The sequence below is a fragment of the Mustelus asterias genome, chromosome 8 (genome assembly GCF_964213995.1).
Source record: "Mustelus asterias chromosome 8, sMusAst1.hap1.1, whole genome shotgun sequence".
In the NCBI taxonomy this organism is placed as follows: Eukaryota; Metazoa; Chordata; class Chondrichthyes; order Carcharhiniformes; family Triakidae; genus Mustelus; species Mustelus asterias.
Window position 1 is genome coordinate 12,127,448 of NC_135808.1, and position 18,999 is coordinate 12,146,446.

An 18,999-nucleotide genomic window follows, 5' to 3' on the forward strand; every position below is an offset into this window, starting at 1 on the left:
GGTTTTACGATAGTCGAGACTCAGACACTGAGAGGGTTAATAGCAAAGGGTTAAATGATTCTGGAAACAAGATTGTCGGCTAATGAGAGAAGAGATTACACACATGTGAATGTAGTAAAAGAATTAAACAAGTAATTATGATTTAAACATATATGCTGATATTTTAAATGTATTTTAAGTGTGGTATGAATTATTCACTTCAGCCGAAGGCAGGTAACCGCAAGGTATGATGGGAAAGGCGAATAGTTCAGAACCAAAGGCCTGGGAATCCTGTACTTTGCAAAATTCATCTCCGGAAGTTTCTTATGCAGCAACACATGTTGCAATTTTATGAATAGGTGTTTTCCTTGTCCAGACTCAAGGTGGAAATGTGCCCGGATGTGGGAGCACCTGTCTATCCAGTTTGGCAATGATTGGGTGGGAACATTAACTTTGACCCCTCTAGTGAGCATCTCGGGTAACCTGGCAACGGGGAAGTAACTTTAGCCAAGATAGGAATTAGTGTCTGGATTTCATGGACAAATGAGATATCACTGTGCTGGATGGTGAGATGCAATTGGCTGAGGTACATGACAGGTATTATTATTGATAGGTGTATGTTAAAGATGATTAATTTAAAGCTAAGATATGGTGGGAATGATTGATAGGAAAACCTATAACTGTTCTGTTCAGAATTGTAAAGGTCAGATCTATTCAGAGAGTTCTGGCTGCTCGATCGAGAGCTGACTCCACCCTCTGATGATCTCCGAGCAGCTGCTAATTAAATAAAGTTACATCTTTGGTTCAGAAACACTGGCTCCGTGAGTCTTGGATTGTCTAAGTTTTCCTGACAGTTCTGGTCACCTCGGGTCCCCCACAACAGTCTTAAAATGGAGAGAGAGGCTCCGTGCCCAGCAGTTCAGTGCTGTACTCACTGTGACTGGGTTTGGTGAGGGGTTCCAGACCCTTGTTTCAGCTGAAGCAATATTTTAAAGTGGGGGCTGGATGGCAGTATATGTGCTCACAGTGACACCCAGTGGCAGGCAATGGAAAGGCACATTGCACAGAGTGTTCAACAAGAGGCTGATTCACTACCTCCCATTGCGTGCTGCCACCCCAGTCGAATATCCTTCTCACCAGCATTACTGTCTCAGTAACATGTCTCGCAAGATGATTGCAGACTGACGGGGAGACAATAGCAGATTCAGCATCACGATTTGTTTAAACGGAACATGAACAAACTGATGGAGCAGGAGGTGAACAGGAATTTAAAGATGTTATTGTGCAGTCCATGTCCCAGTTCCTGGTCTGTTAATGTGATGATGTGGAGATGCCGGCGTTGGACTGGGGTAATTCCCAGTCCGGAAAGGACCGGAGCCTTCAACATGTCATTGATGAAGACGAACATCTCGCCAAGGCCATCCCCACTTCTTGCCTTCAAACAACCGCACAACCTCAAACAGACCATTGTCCTCAGCAAACTACCCAGCCTTCAGGAGAACAGTGACCATGGCACCACACAACCCTGCCACAGCAACCTCTGCAAGACGTGCTGGATCATCGACACGGATGCCATCACCTCACGTGAGAACACCATCCACCAGGTACACGGTACCTACTCTTGCGACTCGGCCAACATTGTCTACCTGATATGCTGCAGGAAAGGATGTCCCGAGGCATGGTACATTGGGGAAACCATGCAAACACTACGACAATGGATGAATGAACACCGCTCGACAATCACCAGGCAAGACTGTTCTCTTCCTGTGGGGGAGCACTTCAGCAGTCACGGGCATTCAGCGTTGGATCTTCAGGTAAGCGTTCTCCAAGGCGGCCTTCACGACACACGACAGCGCAGAGTCGCTGAGCAGAAACTGATAGCCAAGTTCCGCACACATGAGGACGGCCTAAACCGGGATGTTGGATTTATGTCACATTTTCAGTAACCCCCACAGCTTGCCTCCTGATCTTGCAGAATCTTACAAGCTGTTCTGTCTGGAGACAATACACATCTCTTTAACCTGTGTTTAATGTTCCCTCCACCCACATTATCTGTACCTTTAAGACCTGGCTGGCTGTAGAGATTTACATTCTAATTAGTATTCTGTAACTTGATTTCTGTGTCTCTGTGCACTGTTGGAGAACAGATTTTCACTCCATCTGACGAAGGAGCAGCGCTCCGAAAGCTAATGGTATTTGCTACCAAATAAACCTGTTGGACTTTAACCTGGTGTTGTGAGACTTCTTACTGTCCAGAAGGAAGAACATGGAAGAGAGAATGTCCGGGGTGTGAGGGGTCCGCGATTTTGCTGGCTGCTTCTCCGAGGCAACGGGAAGTGTAGATGGAGCCACTGGACGGGAGGCTGGTGTGTGTGATGGACTGCGTGTGCGTGTAAGTGTGTGTGTAAGTGTCAGTGTGTTAGGGTGTTTGTGTCAGTGTGTGTGTCAGGGTCTCTGGGACTGAAGACTCACCTCAGGAGAGTTTGAAACAGAAACACTTTGATTCAGTAAGAGCTAACAAACAAATTACATTTATATAGCGCCTTTCATGCAGTGAAACATCCAGAGGGACTCGACAGGGATGTAAATCAGACAAAAATAATTGAGGTGAATGTGATCGTCCAGAGCCAATCTCCCCACAGCGAGATAATGTGCAGCAACTGAGGAATGAGAAGCTGGAACACAGGATTGTTCCTGTTCATCGAGTTAATGATAACCCCAAAGCCCAGATAGAAACAAATCCAATCTTTAACCGGGGATGGTGCCTGGATTGTGGAGGGAGATCAGTCCTGGGAGCCGGAGGAGAAACCTTCCTCACCGCTCTCCACTGATGTCCCAGTTTCAGCATCCCGGATCCCGGATTCTGATCCCAGTTTGTAGAGTAAAGGGGGGAAGGTGGAGATGGGGGTGGGACTTTGCAAAGTCAGAGGCGTCACATGTTATTTATTGAATAATGGGAGAGAGGGGAGTGAGGATAAGGAAGGTCCCAGGGGGAAGCTGGATTTGGAAAGGTCTTGGGGATGACAGAGAGAAGGGAAACTAGAGAAAGATGTCAGGGGGATTGGGTCAGTGGGCTGGGGGGAGGGGGGATTGGGTCAGTGGGGCTGGGGGAGGGGGGATTGGGTCAGTGGGCTGTGGGGAGGGGGGATTGGGTCAGTGGGCTGGGGGAGGGGGGATTGGGTCAGGGGGCTGGGGGAGGGGGGATTGGGTCAGTGGGCTGGGGGAGGGGGGATTGGGTCAGGGGGCTGGGGGAGGGGGGATTGGGTCAGTGGGCTGGGGGAGGGGGGATTGGGTCAGGGGGCTGGGGGAGGGGGGATTGGGTCAGGGGGCTGGGGGAGGGGTCAGGAGCAGAGACAGCTGGAAGAATGGCCTCAATCTTAACTGAGAAATTGCTGAGTTTCTCACAAGTGTTGGGATTGAGGGGGGAGAGGGGGTTTTAAGGAGTATGTTTATAGAGGGGAAAGGGAGAATGTTCTAAAGCTGACTTTATAAAGTGAAAAAGGCTCCAGACACAATAACGGGGCTCAGTTTGATTGGATTACAGACTTCCTGCACTGAGAGTGTCTCTGATCACGTGAAGTCAGATCCAGGAAGTGCAGCTCCGAACAAGAATTGAAAGTGAAAGAGGTGGAACAGGGAAGAGAGACAGAGAGAGACTCTGAGCACTGGGATGGCATCTCCGGATCTCACCCAGGAACTAACCTGCCCCATCTGCCTGGAGATATTCATGATGTGGAGATGCCGGCGTTGGACTGGGGTAAACACAGTAAGAAGTCTCACAACACCAGGTTAAAGTCCAACAGGTTTATTTGGTAGCAAATACCATAAGCTTTCGGAGTGCTGCCCCTTCGTCAGATGGAGTGGTTATCTGTTCTCAAACAGTGCAAACAGACACAGAAATCAAATTACAGAATACTTATTAGAATGCAAATCTCTACAGCCAGCCAGGTCTTAAATGTACAGACAATGTGGGTGGAGGGAGCATTCAACACAGGTTAAAGAGATGTGGATTGTCTCCAGATAGAACAGCCAGTGAAATTCTGCAAGCCAAGGAGGCAAGCTGTGGGGGCTACTGATAATGTGACATAAATCCAACATCCCGGTTTAGGCCGTCCTCATGTGTGCGGAACTTGGCTATCAGTTTCTGCTCAGCGACTCTGCGCTGTCGTGTGTAAGCGTTCTCCAAGGCGGCCTTCACGACACACGACAGCGCAGAGTCGCTGAGCAGAAACTGAGAGCCAAGTTCCGCACACATGAGGACGGCCTAAACCGGGATGTTGGATTTATGTCACATTATCAGTAACCCCCACAGCTTGCCTCCTTGGCTTGCAGAATTTCACTGGCTGTTCTATCTGGAGACAATACACATCTCTTTAACCTGTGTTGAATGCTCCCTCCACCCACATTTTCGGTACATTTAAGACCTGGCTGGCTGTAGAGATTTGCATTCTAATCAGTATTCTGTAATTTGATTTCTGTGTCTGTTTGCACTGTTTGAGAACAGATAACCACTCCATCTGATGAAGGGGCAGCGCTCCGAAAGCTTATGGTATTTGCTACCAAATAAACCTTTTGGACTTAAACCTGTTGTTGTGAGACTTCTTACTGGAGATATTCACCCAGCCCGTGTCTCTGGAATGTGAACATCACTTCTGCAGGAGCTGCATCTCCCAGAGTTGGGAGAAGGTCCCGGGAGATGTTTCCTGCCCCCAGTGTCGACAGGTCTTCACCCAGAGGAACATCAGGCCCGCTCGCACCCTGGCTAACATCGTGGAGAAGCTCAGAGTGCTGAAGGTGACACAGCCAGAGGAGGAGTTTTACTGTCAGGAACACGAGGAGAAGCTGAAACTGTTCTGTGAAGATGAAGAGAGAGCCATCTGTCTGGTGTGTGGCATGTCCAGAGCTCACAAGATGCACAGTGTGATCCCAATAAAGGAGGCAGCCCAGATATACAAGGTACTGGATCAGTGCCACTGACACAGAAAGGGAGGAAAGAGGGACAGGGGAGTAAGTAACAGAGTGAGAGGGGGGCTTGTTGGATGAGGGAAGGGGGGCTGCAGGGAGTGGGGGAGGGATGGGGAGAGGGAGGTGGAGAGGGTTGAGGGGAGGGGAAGGTTGATGGAGGAGGGGAATGGACCTGGAGGAGGATAATTGCAACAGGCGGAATTAACACAAAGTTTTTACTAAATTTCTTAATCCTTTCATCCCAAACATTGAGAGTGACCAATCCTGGGAATATCTCCTTCTCTCCTTCACCAGTGTGAGTGGATTTAAACACAGCAAACTCCTCCAGAAGGTGCTGTTAGCGAGTGTTCCCTTTCACAACCCTCTTTGTGTCCTTTCTGTCTTCCAGAACAAGTTAGAAACATCATTGGGGACTCTGCAGAAGCAAATGGACCTCAGTCTTCACAGGAAAAGAGAAGGAGAGGATGGCATTTCACAGATGAAGGTAGGAGAGTGTCCTTTAGGCTTTGTGTAATGTTCCCTGTGTTTGTCATTGTGAGTGAGTGAGCTTCTCACACAGTGAGAGAGAGGGAGAGAGTTTTACTGAATAAAATGCTGGGGTCCAAATCACATTGCAGCTGCTCCCTGAACTGGACTGTAAGGGAGCGTCTGTAAATTGCAAAATATGGCAACAATGTATAAAGGTCTAATTTTATCACAACACCCAATCTCAACGATTGACAAAATAAATCTCGTCAGTAACTCACTCCCTGATATCCATTATTCTATATATAAACCATCTGAACTCCTCGATTAGATTCCAGTCTGTAACCCACTCCCACGTATCCATTATTCTATATATAAACCATCTGAACCCCTTGATTAGATTCCAATCTGTAACTCACTCCCAGGTTTCCATTATTCTACATGTAGATCATCTGAACCCCTCAATTAGATTCCAGTCTGGAACACAGACCCCATTCCATTATTCTAGATCGAAACTATCTGAACCTCTTGATGAGATTCCAGTCTGTAACTCGCTCCCAGGTATACATTATTCTACATGTAAATCATCTGAACCCCTCAGAACCCCTCAAACCTATATAGGATAAGGGTAACTATGAGTGATAGGCCAGTTCGGTGCTTCCGGTGTGGGATGTGGGAGTCCCTGGAAACACCTAGCCTCCCGGAGGACCACATTTGCGCCAGGTGCGTGGAACTGCAGCTCCTGAGGGACCGCGTCACGGAACTGGAGCTGCAGATTGCTGACCTTGGTCAAGTCAGGGAGAATGAGATAATAATTGACATGAGTTATAGGGAACTAGTTACACCGGGGCATCAGGAGGAAGCCACGTGGGTCACAGTTAGGAGGAGTAAAGGTCAGAAGGGTAACGTACTAGAGAGTACTCCAGTGGCTGTCTCTCATAATAGGAAGGGCTCGGCGACAGGTGTGAGAGGGGAGGGGAGTGAGCAATTAGTGGAGGGGTCACCTGTGGTTGTCCCCCTCCAAAACAAGTATATTGTTTTGGATAGTGTGGAGGAGGATGACTCTCCAGGGGTAAGCCACAGTGACCAGGTCACTGGCACAGAGTCAGGCTCTGTGTCCCAGAAAGGAAAGAGAGGGGTTAGGAGAGCAATAGTGGTGGGGGATGCGTCGGTTAGAGGCACGGACAGGCGATTCTGTGGGTGCGAACGGGACTCCAGGATGGTAGTCTGCCTACTTGGTGCTGGGGTAATGGATGTCTCCGAGCGGATAGGAGGCATCTTAAAAGGGGAAGATAAAGAAACGGATGTCATTGTACACATTGGTGCAAATGACGTAGATAGGAAGAGCAGGGGGATCCTACGAGAGCAATTCAGGGAGTTGGGAAATAGGCTAAAATGTAGGGCCTCCGGGGTGGCCATCTCTGGGCTGCTCCCAATGCCTCGTGCCAGTGAGGCTAAGAATAGGGAGATAGTACAATTGAACGCTTGGCTAAAGTACTGGTCCAGGAGGGAGGGCTTCATTTTCCTAGATCAATGGGAAGTTTTCAGGAGAGGATGGCACCTGTACAAGAAGGACGGGTCACAACTAAGTTGGAAGGGCACGAATATCCTGGCTGGGAGTTTTGCTAGTGCAGTTCGGGGGGGTTTAAACTAGTATGGCAGGGGGGTGGGGATCAAAATATTAGGTCTACAAGTGTAGAGGCTGGGGACGAGCTTGGGGCTGGGACAAGGCTGGCAAAGGAGAAGAGCACTCTGGGGGAGGATGACCTCACTGGGCCTAGAGGTCTGGAGTGCTTATACTTCAATGCAAGGAGCGTAGCAGGTAAGACAGACGAACTTAAGGCCTTAATGCTCACGAGGAATTTGGATGTGGTTGCGGTGACAGAGACTTGGTTGAAAGAGGGACAGGACTGGCAGCTGAATATTCCGGGGTACAAGTGTTTTAGGCGAGACAGAGGAGGGGCCAAAAGAGGTGGGGGAGTAGCAGTATTAGTTGGAGAGCATATTACAGCGGTGCAGAGGGAGGACAATTCAGAGGGGTCGTGTAACAAGTCACTTTGGGTGGAGTTTAGAAACAGGAAGGGCGCAGTCACTATGTTGGGGGTATACTACAGGCCCCCCAACAGCCTAAGGGAAGTGAAAGAACGGATATATCAGGAGATACTGGATAGGTGCAGGAAATATAGGGTTGTTGTCGTGGGAGACTTCAATTTCCCTGGTATAGACTGGAAATCGCTGAGAGCTGGGATTCTGAATGGGGAGGAATTTGTAAAATGCGTACAGGAGGGTTCTTTGGAACAATATGTAGATAGCCCGACTAGAGAGGGAGCTATTCTGGACCTGGTACTGGGGAATGAGCCCGGTCAGGTCTTCAAAGTTTCGGTAGGGGAACATGTAGCAAATAGTGACCACAATTCTGTTAGCTTTAGGATAGTGATGGAAAAGGATGAGTGGTGTCCCAAGGGTAAGGTGTTGGATTGGGGGAAGGCTCACTTTAGTGGGATTAGGCAGAAATTGGCAGCTCTTGATTGGGAGAGGCTGTTTGAGGGTAAATCCACATCTGGCATGTGGGAGTCTTTTAAGGAACAGTTGTTAGGGCTGCAGGACAGGCATGTGCCTGTAAAAAAGAAGGATAGGAAGGGTAGGATTCGAGAACCGTGGATAACCAGGGAAATTGAGGGACTGGTCAAAAAGAAAAGAGAGGCGTATGTTAGGTCCAGGCAGCTAAAAACGGAGGGAGCTCTGGAGGAGTACAAAGAAAGTAGGAAAGAACTCAAACGGGGAATTAGAAGGGCAAAAATGGGTCACGAAATGTCCTTGGCAGACAGGATTAAGGAGAATCCCAAGGCATTTTATTCATACGTTACGAACAAAAGGGTTGTCAGGGAAAAAATCGGACCTCTCAGGGACAAAAGTGGGGAATTATGCTTGGAGCCCAATGAAGTAGGGGAGATCCTAAATGAATACTTTGCGTCGGTATTCACAAAGGAGAGGGATGTGTTGACTGGGAGTGTCTCGGAGGGGAGTGTTGGACTGTTGGAGAAAATCTCCATTACAAGAGAGGAAGTGCTAGGTTTGTTAGAGAATATAAAGACTGACAAATCCCCAGGGCCTGATGGAATCTATCCAAGGCTGCTCAGGGAGACGAGAAATGAAATCTCTGGGCCTCTGACGCAAATCTTTGTCTTGTCACTGGACGCAGGTGAGGTCCCAGAGGATTGGAGGATAGCTAATGTGGTCCCGTTATTTAAGAAGGGTAGGAAGGATAACCCGGGTAATTATAGGCTGGTGAGCTTGACGTCCGTGGTGGGGAAGTTGTTGGAGAAGATTCTTAGAGATAGGATGTATGCGCATTTAGAAAGGAATAAACTCATTAACGATAGTCAGCATGGTTTTGTGAGAGGGAGGTCATGCCTCACTAACCTGGTGGAGTTTTTTGAAGAAGTGACCAGAATGGTTGACGAGGGAAGGGCCGTGGATGTCGTCTATATGGACTTTAGTAAAGCGTTTGACAAAGTCCCTCATGGTAGGCTGGTGAAAAAGGTTGGATCTCATGGGATAAAGGGGGAGGTGGCTAGATGGGTGGAGAAGTGGCTTGGTCACAGAAGACAGAGGGTGGTAGTGGAAGGGTCTTTTTCCGGCTGGAGGCCTGTGACTAGTGGTGTTCCGCAGGGCTCTGTATTGGGAGCTCTGCTGTTTGTGATTTATAGAAACGATCTGGAAGAAGGTGTAACTGGGGTGATCAGTAAGTTTGCAGATGACACAAAATTGGCAGGACTTGCAGATAGTGAGGAGCATTGTCAGAAGCTACAGAAGGATATAGATAGGCTGGAAATTTGGGCAAAGAAATGGCAGATGGAGTTCAATCCTGATAAATGCGAAGTGATGCATTTTGGTAGAAATAATGTAGGGAGGAGCTATACGATAAATGGCAGAACCATAAAGGGTGTAGATACGCAGAGGGACCTGGATGTGCAAGTCCACAGATCCTTGAAGGTGACGTCACAGGTGGAGAAGGTGGTGAAGAAGGCATATGGCATGCTTGCCTTTATAGGATGGGGCATAGAGTATAAAAGTTGGGGTCTGATATTGCAGATGTATAGAACGTTGGTTCGGCCGCATTTGGAATACTGCGTCCAGTTCTGGTCGCCACACTACCAGAAGGACGTGGAGGCTTTGGAGAGAGTACAGAGGAGGTTTACCAGGATGTTGCCTGGTATGGAGGGGCTTAGTTATGAGGAGAGATTGGGTAAACTGGGGTTGTTCTCCCTGGAAAGACGGAGGATGAGGGGAGACTTAATAGAGGTGTATAAAATTATGAAAGGCATAGATAGGGTGAACGGTGGGAAGCTTTTCCCCAGGTCGGTGGCGACGTTCACGAGGGGTCATAGGTTCAAGGTGAAGGGGGGGAGGTTTAACACAGATATCAGAAGGACATATTTTACACAGAGGGTGGTGGGTGCCTGGAATGCGCTGCCAGGCAAGGTGGTGGAGGCGGACACACTGGGAACGTTTAAGATTTATCTAGACAGCCACATGAACGGAATGGGAATGGAGGGAGACAAAAGAATGGTCTAGTTTGGACCAGGGGGTGGCACGGGCTTGGAGGGCCGAAGGGCCTGTTCCTGTGCTGTATTGTTCTTTGTTCTTTGTTCTCAATTAGATTCCAGTCTGTAACTCACTCCCAGGGATCCATTCTTCTCTATATAAACCATCAGAACCCCTCGATTAGATTCCAGTCTGTAACCCACTTCCAGGTATCCATTATTCTGTATGTAAACCATCCGAACCCCTCGGTTAGATTCTAGTCTGTAATTAACTCCGAGATATCCACTATTCTATATATAACCATCTGAACCCCTCGATTAGATTCCAGTCAGTAACACAGACCTCATGCCATTATTCCAGATATAAACCATCTGAACCCCTCGATTAGATTCCAGTCTGTAATTCATTCCCAGGTATCCATTATTCTATATATAAACCATCTGAACGTCTTGATTTGATTCCAGTCTGTCACCCATTCCCAGGGATCCATTCTTTTATATGTCAAACTTCCGAACCTCTCGATTATATTCCAGGCTGCAACTCACTCCCAAGTATCTATTATTCTGTCTATAATCCATTTGAACCCCCGATTAGATTCCAGTCTGTAACTCACTCCCAGGTATCCATTATTCTATATATAAACCATCTGAACCCCTTGATTAGATTCCAGTCTGTAACTCACTCCCAGGTATCCATTATTCTATATATAAACCATCTGAACCTCTTGATTAGATTCCAGTCTGTAACTCACTCCCAGGTATCCATTATTCTATATATAAACCATCTGAACCCCTCGATTAGATTCCAGTCTGTAACTCACTCCCAGGTATCCATTATTCTATATATAAACCATCTGAATCTCTTGATTAGATTCCAGTCTGTAACTCACTCCCAGGTATCCATTATTCTATATATAAACCATCTGAACCCCTTGATTAGATTCCAGTCTGTAACTCACTCCCAGGTATCCATTATTCTATATATAAACCATCTGAACCCCTCGATTAGATTCCAGTCTGTAACTCACTCCCAGGTATCCATTATTCTATATATAAACCATCTGAACCTCTTGATTAGATTCCAGTCTGTAACTCACTCCCAGGTATCCATTATTCTATATATAAACCATCTGAACCCCTTGATTAGATTCCAGTCTGTAACTCACTCCCAGGTATCCATTATTCTATATATAAACCATCTGAACCTCTTGATTAGATTCCAGTCTGTAACTCACTCCCAGCTATCCATTATTCTATATATAAACCATCTGAACCTCTTGATTAGATTCCAGTCTGTAACTCACTCCCAGGTATCCATTATTCTATATATAAACCATCTGAACCCCTTGATTAGATTCCAGTCTGTAACTCACTCCCAGGTATCCATTATTCTATATATAAACCATCTGAACCTCTTGATTAGATTCCAGTCTGTAACTCACTCCCAGGTATCCATTATTCTATATATAAACCATCTGAACCCCTTGATTAGATTCCAGTCTGTAACTCACTCCCAGGTATCCATTATTCTACATAGAAACTATCTGAACCCCTCAACTGAATTCCAGTCTGTAACTCATATAAATCATAGAAGAAATCATAGAAACCCTACAGTACAGAAAGAGGCCATTCGGCCCATTGAGTCTGCACCGACCACAATCCCACCCAGGCCCTACCCCCATATCTACCCACTAATCCCTCCACCCTACACATCTCAGGACACTAAGGGCAATTTTCAGCATGGCCAATCAACCTAACCCGCACATCTTTGGACTGTGGGAGGAAACCGGGGCACCCGGAGGAAACCCACGCAGACACGAGGAGAATGTGCAAACTCCACACAGACAGTGACCCAAGCCGGGAATCGAACCCAGCTCCCTGGAGATGTGAAGCAGCAGTACTAACCACTGTGCTACCGTGCCGCCCTCATGCCGTACTCATTCCCAAGTATCCATTATTCTGCGTATAAACCATCTGAACCCCTCGATTAGATTCCAGTCTGCAACTCACTCCCAGGTCTCCATTATTCTATATATAAACCATCTGAACCCCTTGATTAGATTCCAATCTGTAACTCACTCCCAGGTATCCATTATTCCACATACAGATCATCTGAACCCCGCAATTAGATTCCAGTCTGTAACTCACTCCCATGGATCCATTATTCTATATATAAACCATCTGGACCCCTCGATTAGATTTCAATTTATAACTCACTCCCAGGTATATATTATTCTACATATAAATCGTCTGAACCCCTCAATTAGATTGCAGTCTGTAACTCATTCCCAGGTATCCATTATTCTATATATAAACCATCCAAACCCCTCGATTAGATTCCAGTCTGTAACTCACTCCCAGGTATCCATTATTCTATAAATAAACCATTTGAACCCTTGATTAGATTCCAGTCTGTAATGAACTACCAGGTAAACATTGATCCATGTATAAATTTGAACCCCTCGATTAGTTTTCTCTCAGTAACTCACTCCTTGCTCTCTTATATTTTATCAGAAACCATTGGTATAATTTTACTGTGTTCAGCTGTAACTCACTCCCACACGCCGAATATTCCATCAAACAGCTGATCGTGCAGTGAATGGGCAGAGGCCAGGGACACTGGGATTACAGACATTGTTTATTCCGCTCTGTATTCAATCTGTTCCAGACTGAAGTTGAGAGACTGAGAAATGAAATCCGCAGTGAATTTGAAAAGATGCACAAGTTCCTGTTTGAGAAGGAAGAGCTGATGAAAACAGAGTTGGAGCGAAAAAGCAATAAAATATTTGAGGAAATGGAGAACAATTTAAAGAAAACCTTGGATGAAATGTCTTCTGTTGAAGGAGCAATAAGAGATCTTCAATCCAGGCTGGAGATACAAGAGGCTCCAGAGTTCCTCAAGGTACAAAACCTCTTTGCCTTGTCCAGGAGAATATTGGGGGACTGAGGGCTGACACACTGACCTTTAACCTCTGGGCCTGGGTTTGGCCTCAGTCTGATTGGGTGGATGATTATCTCTTGCTGCTGTCAGTGAGGGTGCAATGGGAGATGGGGTGAGGTAATCTCAGTGTGATTCCTATACACAGTGTAACCACAGCACTGAGTGATGTTTGGATTCAGAGAGAACTGTGCTGGTAGCTGGAGGGATTTACACTGGGGCAGATGGGGCTGTTCTGAGGATGGGGTTAAGGGGCATTGTTGAAGTGTAGAAGGTAGATCTTTATTGTGCTGCGGGTTCTGCTGTTCCTGACCCTGCAAACGCTTGATTCAACTGAAGACACAGCCAGCAATGGGGTTGGGATTGAAATCGAGGATTCAGAGAAGACACAAATTAGAGGAGTGCAGATGTCTCCGAGCGTTGTGGAGCTGGAGGAGATCACAGACACAGAGTGAGGCCAGGGAGGAATTTGAAAACGAGGTTGAGAATGTTTTCAATGAATACGTTGTTGAGCTGGGAGCCAGTGGAGGTCACCAAGCACCGGGGTGATGGGGGCTACGATCAGATAGATAAGAATGTAAGCTGCTGAGGACAGAACATCCAGCTGGACATGGGCACCGGGAGGGGTGGTTGGGTGATCAGGAATATTTGGGAATAGAATAGAGGGACACAAGAGATGGGTCACATGGAGATAATGAGCTCAGAGTGGGAATGAAAGGAAAAGCTATTTCCTCGGTGTCTCCATTCTGTTCCCCCCTCATAATTTCTCCGAGATTTACAGCAACAGATCTTTAATCTGAGCTCAGGAACAGAGGAATTAGGAGCAGGAGTCGGCAATTCAGCCCTTCGATCCTGCTCTGCCATCCAATCAGATCATGGCTGATCTCTCCCTGGTCCCAAATCCACCTCCCCACCTGTTCCCCATATCCCTTTAACCCGTTTTTTAAATCAGAAATATATCCATCTCCTTGAAACTATTTAATGATTCCGACTCCACCGCGCCACGGGGCAGCGAGTTACACAGATTTACCCCCCTCGGCGAGAAGTCGTTCCTCCTCATCTCAGTTTTAAATCTACCGCCTCTCAACCTATACCTGTGACCCCTTGTTCTAATCAGACTCAATAATATCCATTCTGTTTCGTGGAGAAATTCTTCCGGAAACACACCTTTGACCACATGGCCATCAAGCAGTGGTCAGCACGTAATGTCCTTGAGGCCCTGAGAGAAAAGGAGACGGCAGATCCTGTCGGATGGTTCCCTGAGCGGACTGTCAATGTCATTTGGCAGAATGCCTCATCACCAGAACGCACAAACAAGCACCAAGACCTGGCTTGGCTGGTGGTGAGAAGGGCACTCCCCGTCAGATCCTTTATGCACGCTCGAGGTCTCAACCTCACCGCACGCTGCCCTCGAAGCGGCTGCGGGGGTGATGAGACGGTCGCACACCTCCTTGTGGAATGTGCCTTTGCAAAGAAGGTCTGGAGTGAGATGTAGTGGTATTTGTCGCGGTTCGTACCGAGCAGCTCGGTGACGCAGGACTCTGTGCTCTACGGGCTGTTTGCGGGGACGCACACCGAGACAAATATCAACTGCTGCTGGAGGGTCATCAACTCGGTGAAGGACGCGCTTTGGTCCGCCCGAAACACGCTGATCTTCCAGTTGAAAGATTTGTCCTCGACTGAGTGTTGCAGACTGGCACATTCCAAGGTCCAGGACTACATGCTCAGGGACGCGCTCAAGCTTGGGGCAGCCAGCGCAAAGGCACAATGGGGAAAGGCCACCGTGTAAAGCCTTTCAACCGAGGCAGACCGAGGGCCCGGTAACTGTAGAATGCCCTCGGCCTGCGTAACTGTGTGCCAACCTGAAAAATAACGGCACACAGTAAACTCTGACACATGTATATAGTTTTAAGAAATGAAATGTAACAAAATGTAATGTTTTGTAAATAAGCACAGTATTGTACTGTTAAAATGATTCTTTTTTGCACTGTTTATGACTTTTGGATCTGTAATTTTGCAATGTTTTATTGGAGAGTTTTTTTTTGTGAATAAAGTATATTTTTGAAATTAAAAAAAATAATATCCATTCTGTTTCTGTCTCCTCAGGATATACAAGACCTTGTGAAGAGGTAAGCAGATTTAAAGGAACAGTTTTGCGATGTGATCGCTGCTGTCTCTCTCACACAGACTGATTTGTGGACCTGTTTTTACAGGAGTCAGATGGAGTTTCACGAGGCTGGAACTGTCTCCACTCAGTTACCTGTGGGTATCGATGGTGGACCATTCAAATACATCAATGTGTGGAGGGAAATGAGAGCAGTGATTTCACCAGGTATCATTCTCTGTATATTGCCATCTCCGTACTGTTATCCACGTGACTAATGGGCTTTGACACACTGATGGAATGACCATAAGAAAGAAGAGCAGCAGTGATCCAGCCCAGTGAACCTGCTCTGTTTTTGGATAAGATTATGACTGATCTGCTTGTGGCCTTCACTCTACTTACCCCCCGCCCCCCCCCCCCCACCACCACCCCACGTAACCCTTAACCCCCTTGTTGATCAAAAATCTATCCAACTCAGCCTTGTAGTCAATGAGCAGCCTCCACTGCTCTCTCTGTGGAAGAGAATTCCAAAGACTAATGACCCTCTCAGAGGAGAAATTCCTCCTCATCACCATCTTATATCACCCTTTTATTGAAGCTTTGCCGCCCAGATCTAGATTTCCCCAGGAGATGAAACACCCTCCCAGCATCTACCCTGTCAAAGGGACCCCCTCAGAATCTCACATGTTTCAAGAAGATCACCTCTTATTCTTCTAAACTTCAATGAGTTTTGACCAACTTGCTCAACCTTTCCTCAGAAGACAATCTATTCATCTTCGGAATCTATCCAGTGAAGCTTCTCTGAACTGCGTCCAATGAAAGTATCTCCCTCCTGATGTAAGGTGACCAAATCTGTACACAATACTCAAGCTGCAGTTTCACCAGTGAACACAGGAGGAGATCATTCGGCCCATTGTGTTCCTGCTGGCTCGCTGCAAGACAATTCACCTGCTCCCACTCCTCCACCTTCTCTCTCTCACTCTGCAGATATTTCCTCTTCAGATAATGATCCCATTCTCTTCAAAAGCTGAGATTGAATCTGATTCCACCACAGTGCGTTCCACACCCTAAACACTGGCTGTGTGAAAAGGTTTCTCCTCGCGTTACTGTGGCTTCCTTTGTCAATCACTTCAATTCTCTCTCCTCTGGTTCTCCATCCTTCCACCAATGGGAACAGTTTCTCCCGATCTACTCTGTCCAGCCCCCTCATGAATTTCAACATCTCTTTCTAATCTCCTCTTAGCCATCTCAGCTCCATGTAGAACTGCCTCAGTTTCACCAATTTATCTACATACCTGAAGTTCCTATCCCTGGAACCGTTCTGGTAAATCTTTCTGCACTGCATCTCATAACTTCACATTCCAGAAGTGTGGCTCCCAGAACTGGACACAATACTCCAATTCGGACTGAACCAGTGTTTTGTGCAGATATAGTATAATCTTCTTGCTTTTTACTCCCTATTCCCTATTAATACAGCTCAGGATGCTGTTGCTTTATTAACCGTGCTCTCAACCTGCCCTGTAATCCGCAGATTGTGAAATGATGCCCTGTACATCAAGGTTTAGTCATTAATATACATCAGGAAGAGGCGGGATCCTAACACTGACCCTGTGGACCCCCCCACTATATATCTCCCCCTGTCTGAAGAAACAGCTGTCCACCACTTCTCTCAGTTTGCTGTCTCTCGATCAGTTTCAGATCCATGTTGCTGCTGTCCTCATTATTCTGTACATTTTCTATCTTTCTGTCTGTTAGTGGCAGGTCAGAGTTCTGTTCGTCAATATTCCTCACAAACTGGTTCCGAGTGAGTTCCACTGGTTTTGAGTGAATACCAATAATTCCACGTAGGAGTTGAAGAAGAGTTGGAGAGCTCGCCCCCCTGGCCTGAGATCTCAGAGGGGTTGCAGGGCTGGAGGAGGTGACAGAGATACAGAGAGGGGAGGATGTGGAGACACGGGAGTCAGAATATTAAGTTTGAGAAGTTGCAGGGCCAGAACGTGATGTGGGTCTGGGAGTATGGGAGGGGGAATGGGTGAATGGGCCTTGAGCGAATGGAGAGAAATTCCTTCAGATGCTCTGTCCCTGAGGTTCTCCAGTTCCTGGGCTGAGGAAAGTGGGGATGTCCTATCACCTTCTGTACACGTCTCGTGATTCACTCCTGTTTTTCTTATAGTAACAGCTTCCCATTTATGTTCTCTTCCAGTTCCAGCATCTCTCACCCTGGATCCAATCACAGCAAACAACCGACTCATCATTTCCCAGGATCAGATCAGTGTGAGGTTTGTGGACAGGGTGCTTCTTATTTTTTTTTATCAACTGGTAAGATTTAATGAAAAATTGTATGTTTTGAACTGCCAAGGTTTCATATCAGGGAGACATTACTGGGAGGTGGGGCTTGGAAACAAGACTGACTGTGTAGTGGGTGTCTGCAGAGAGTCTGTCAACAGGAAAGGAAAGTTCATTCCTTCAACTGAGAATGGATTCTGGGTCATCGGCTGGTGTCCTCACTGCAAATTATTGAAAATCCCGGATGTCATCTCCCAGCTGAAAGTGAAACCCCGGAAGTTAGGAATTTCCCTGGATTATGAGGGGGGACAGGTGTCATTTTGCGATGCTGAGGACATGTCTCACCTGTACACATTCACTGACACATTCACCGAGAAACTCTACCCCATCTTTAATCCTTGTGATCATGACGCTGGTGATAACTCTGAGCCACTCACACTGCTCACTCGCTAACACACTCAGACATGGTTTTTGATGTCAGGATGGTGCTGTGTGCTGTCTAACCCACTGCCCAAGCAAGTCACATTGTCCCAATTCTCTGCTGCGCGATATTGGGGAGTGTGGCCGGGTGTTTGAGTGTGTTTGCAGTTTGGAGTTTACTGTAAAGTTAACTCAGCTTCTCAAACTGTCCCGATCTCAATCTGTGACAACCCAGACACATTGGGCTGTAATACAATGAATTGTGGTAACTGTGCCCAGTCCCGAACAATTCATTGTAAAGCCATTTCCATTTGCTCCATTTAATTAAGGTTTTATTTGCAGACTGGACTGTGCAGATTGTTGATTCAGAGAATGTGCAGAATGAATTAGGAATAAGAATGTCAGAATAGGTTCTGGAGGAGGACATATCAACATCAACTCCACTTTCCCACCCTATCCCTTCACTCCCTTTGTAGACAAGAAGATATCGATCTCTGGGTTGAATATTCTCACTGACAGCTCACCGAGGTAGAGAATCCCAAAGATTCACAACTCTCTCTGAGTGAAGACATTTCTCCTCGTCTCAGTCTTAAATGGCCGACCCCTTATCCTGATTCTGTGACTCCGAGTTCTAGAGCAGTCTCAGCATCAACCCTGTCAGGATCCCGAACAATTGTGTCTGTCTCAATAAGATCACCCCTTATTCTTCTAAACTTTAAAGATTACAGATCCATTGTACTCACTCTCTCCTCATATAGAGTCAGAACAACCCTTTCACCCCAAGAATCTATTCAGTGAACCTTCATTGCAGCCTCGAAGGTAAGTCTAGGTTTCCTTAGGTAAGGCGACTAAAACTGTGCCCAGTCCCCCAACTGTGACCACACCCAGTCGCTGTTTCATTGCAGCAAGACTTATACTCTTATACATCAGCCCCATTGTAATAAAGGCGAACATAACATTTACCGTCCTAATTGTTCACTGTATCTGCTTGTTAACTTTCTCTGCTTCACCCCAAATCCCTCTGACTCCCAACATTTACAAGTCTCCCATCTTTCAAATAAATTATCCTGATATCCTCATCGAGTCATAGAGGTTTACAGCATGGAAACAGGCCCTTCGGCCCAACCTGTCCATGCCGCCCAGTTTTTACCACTAAGCGAGTCCCAATTGCCCCCATTTGGCCCATATCCCTCTATACACATCTTATCCATGTAACTGTCCAAAAGCTTTTTAAAAGACAAATTGTACCACCTCTACTACTGCCTCTGGCAGCTTGTTCCAGACACTCACCACCC

General features: G+C 46.8%; 1 protein-coding gene across 1 annotated transcript; it reads left to right on the plus strand.

Annotated features, from left to right (window-relative positions):
• Window positions 1–1,211: 1,211 nt before the first annotated feature.
• Window positions 1,212–17,866, plus strand: LOC144497661 (zinc-binding protein A33-like). Its single transcript, XM_078219104.1, has 7 exons — window positions 1,212–1,235; window positions 4,591–4,935; window positions 5,333–5,428; window positions 12,625–12,858; window positions 15,001–15,023; window positions 15,108–15,226; window positions 17,202–17,866. The coding sequence occupies exons 1-7, from the start codon at window positions 1,212–1,214 to the stop codon at window positions 17,735–17,737; spliced, it is 1,377 nt and encodes a 458-aa protein (XP_078075230.1). The 3' UTR covers window positions 17,738–17,866.
• The last annotated feature ends 1,133 nt before the right edge of the window (window positions 17,867–18,999 follow it).

What these genes read in the sequence shown, in the direction of transcription:
- LOC144497661 (XM_078219104.1), top strand. Translation starts at nt 1,212, where the DNA reads ATGAACAAACTGATGGAGCAGGAG. An exon ending in ACAAACTGATGGAGCAGGAG is followed by an intron (nt 1,236 to 4,590) that starts GTGAACAGGAAT and finishes TTCTTACTGGAG; the next exon opens with ATATTCACCCAGCCCGTGTC. An exon ending in AGGCAGCCCAGATATACAAG is followed by an intron (nt 4,936 to 5,332) that starts GTACTGGATCAG and finishes TCTGTCTTCCAG; the next exon opens with AACAAGTTAGAAACATCATT.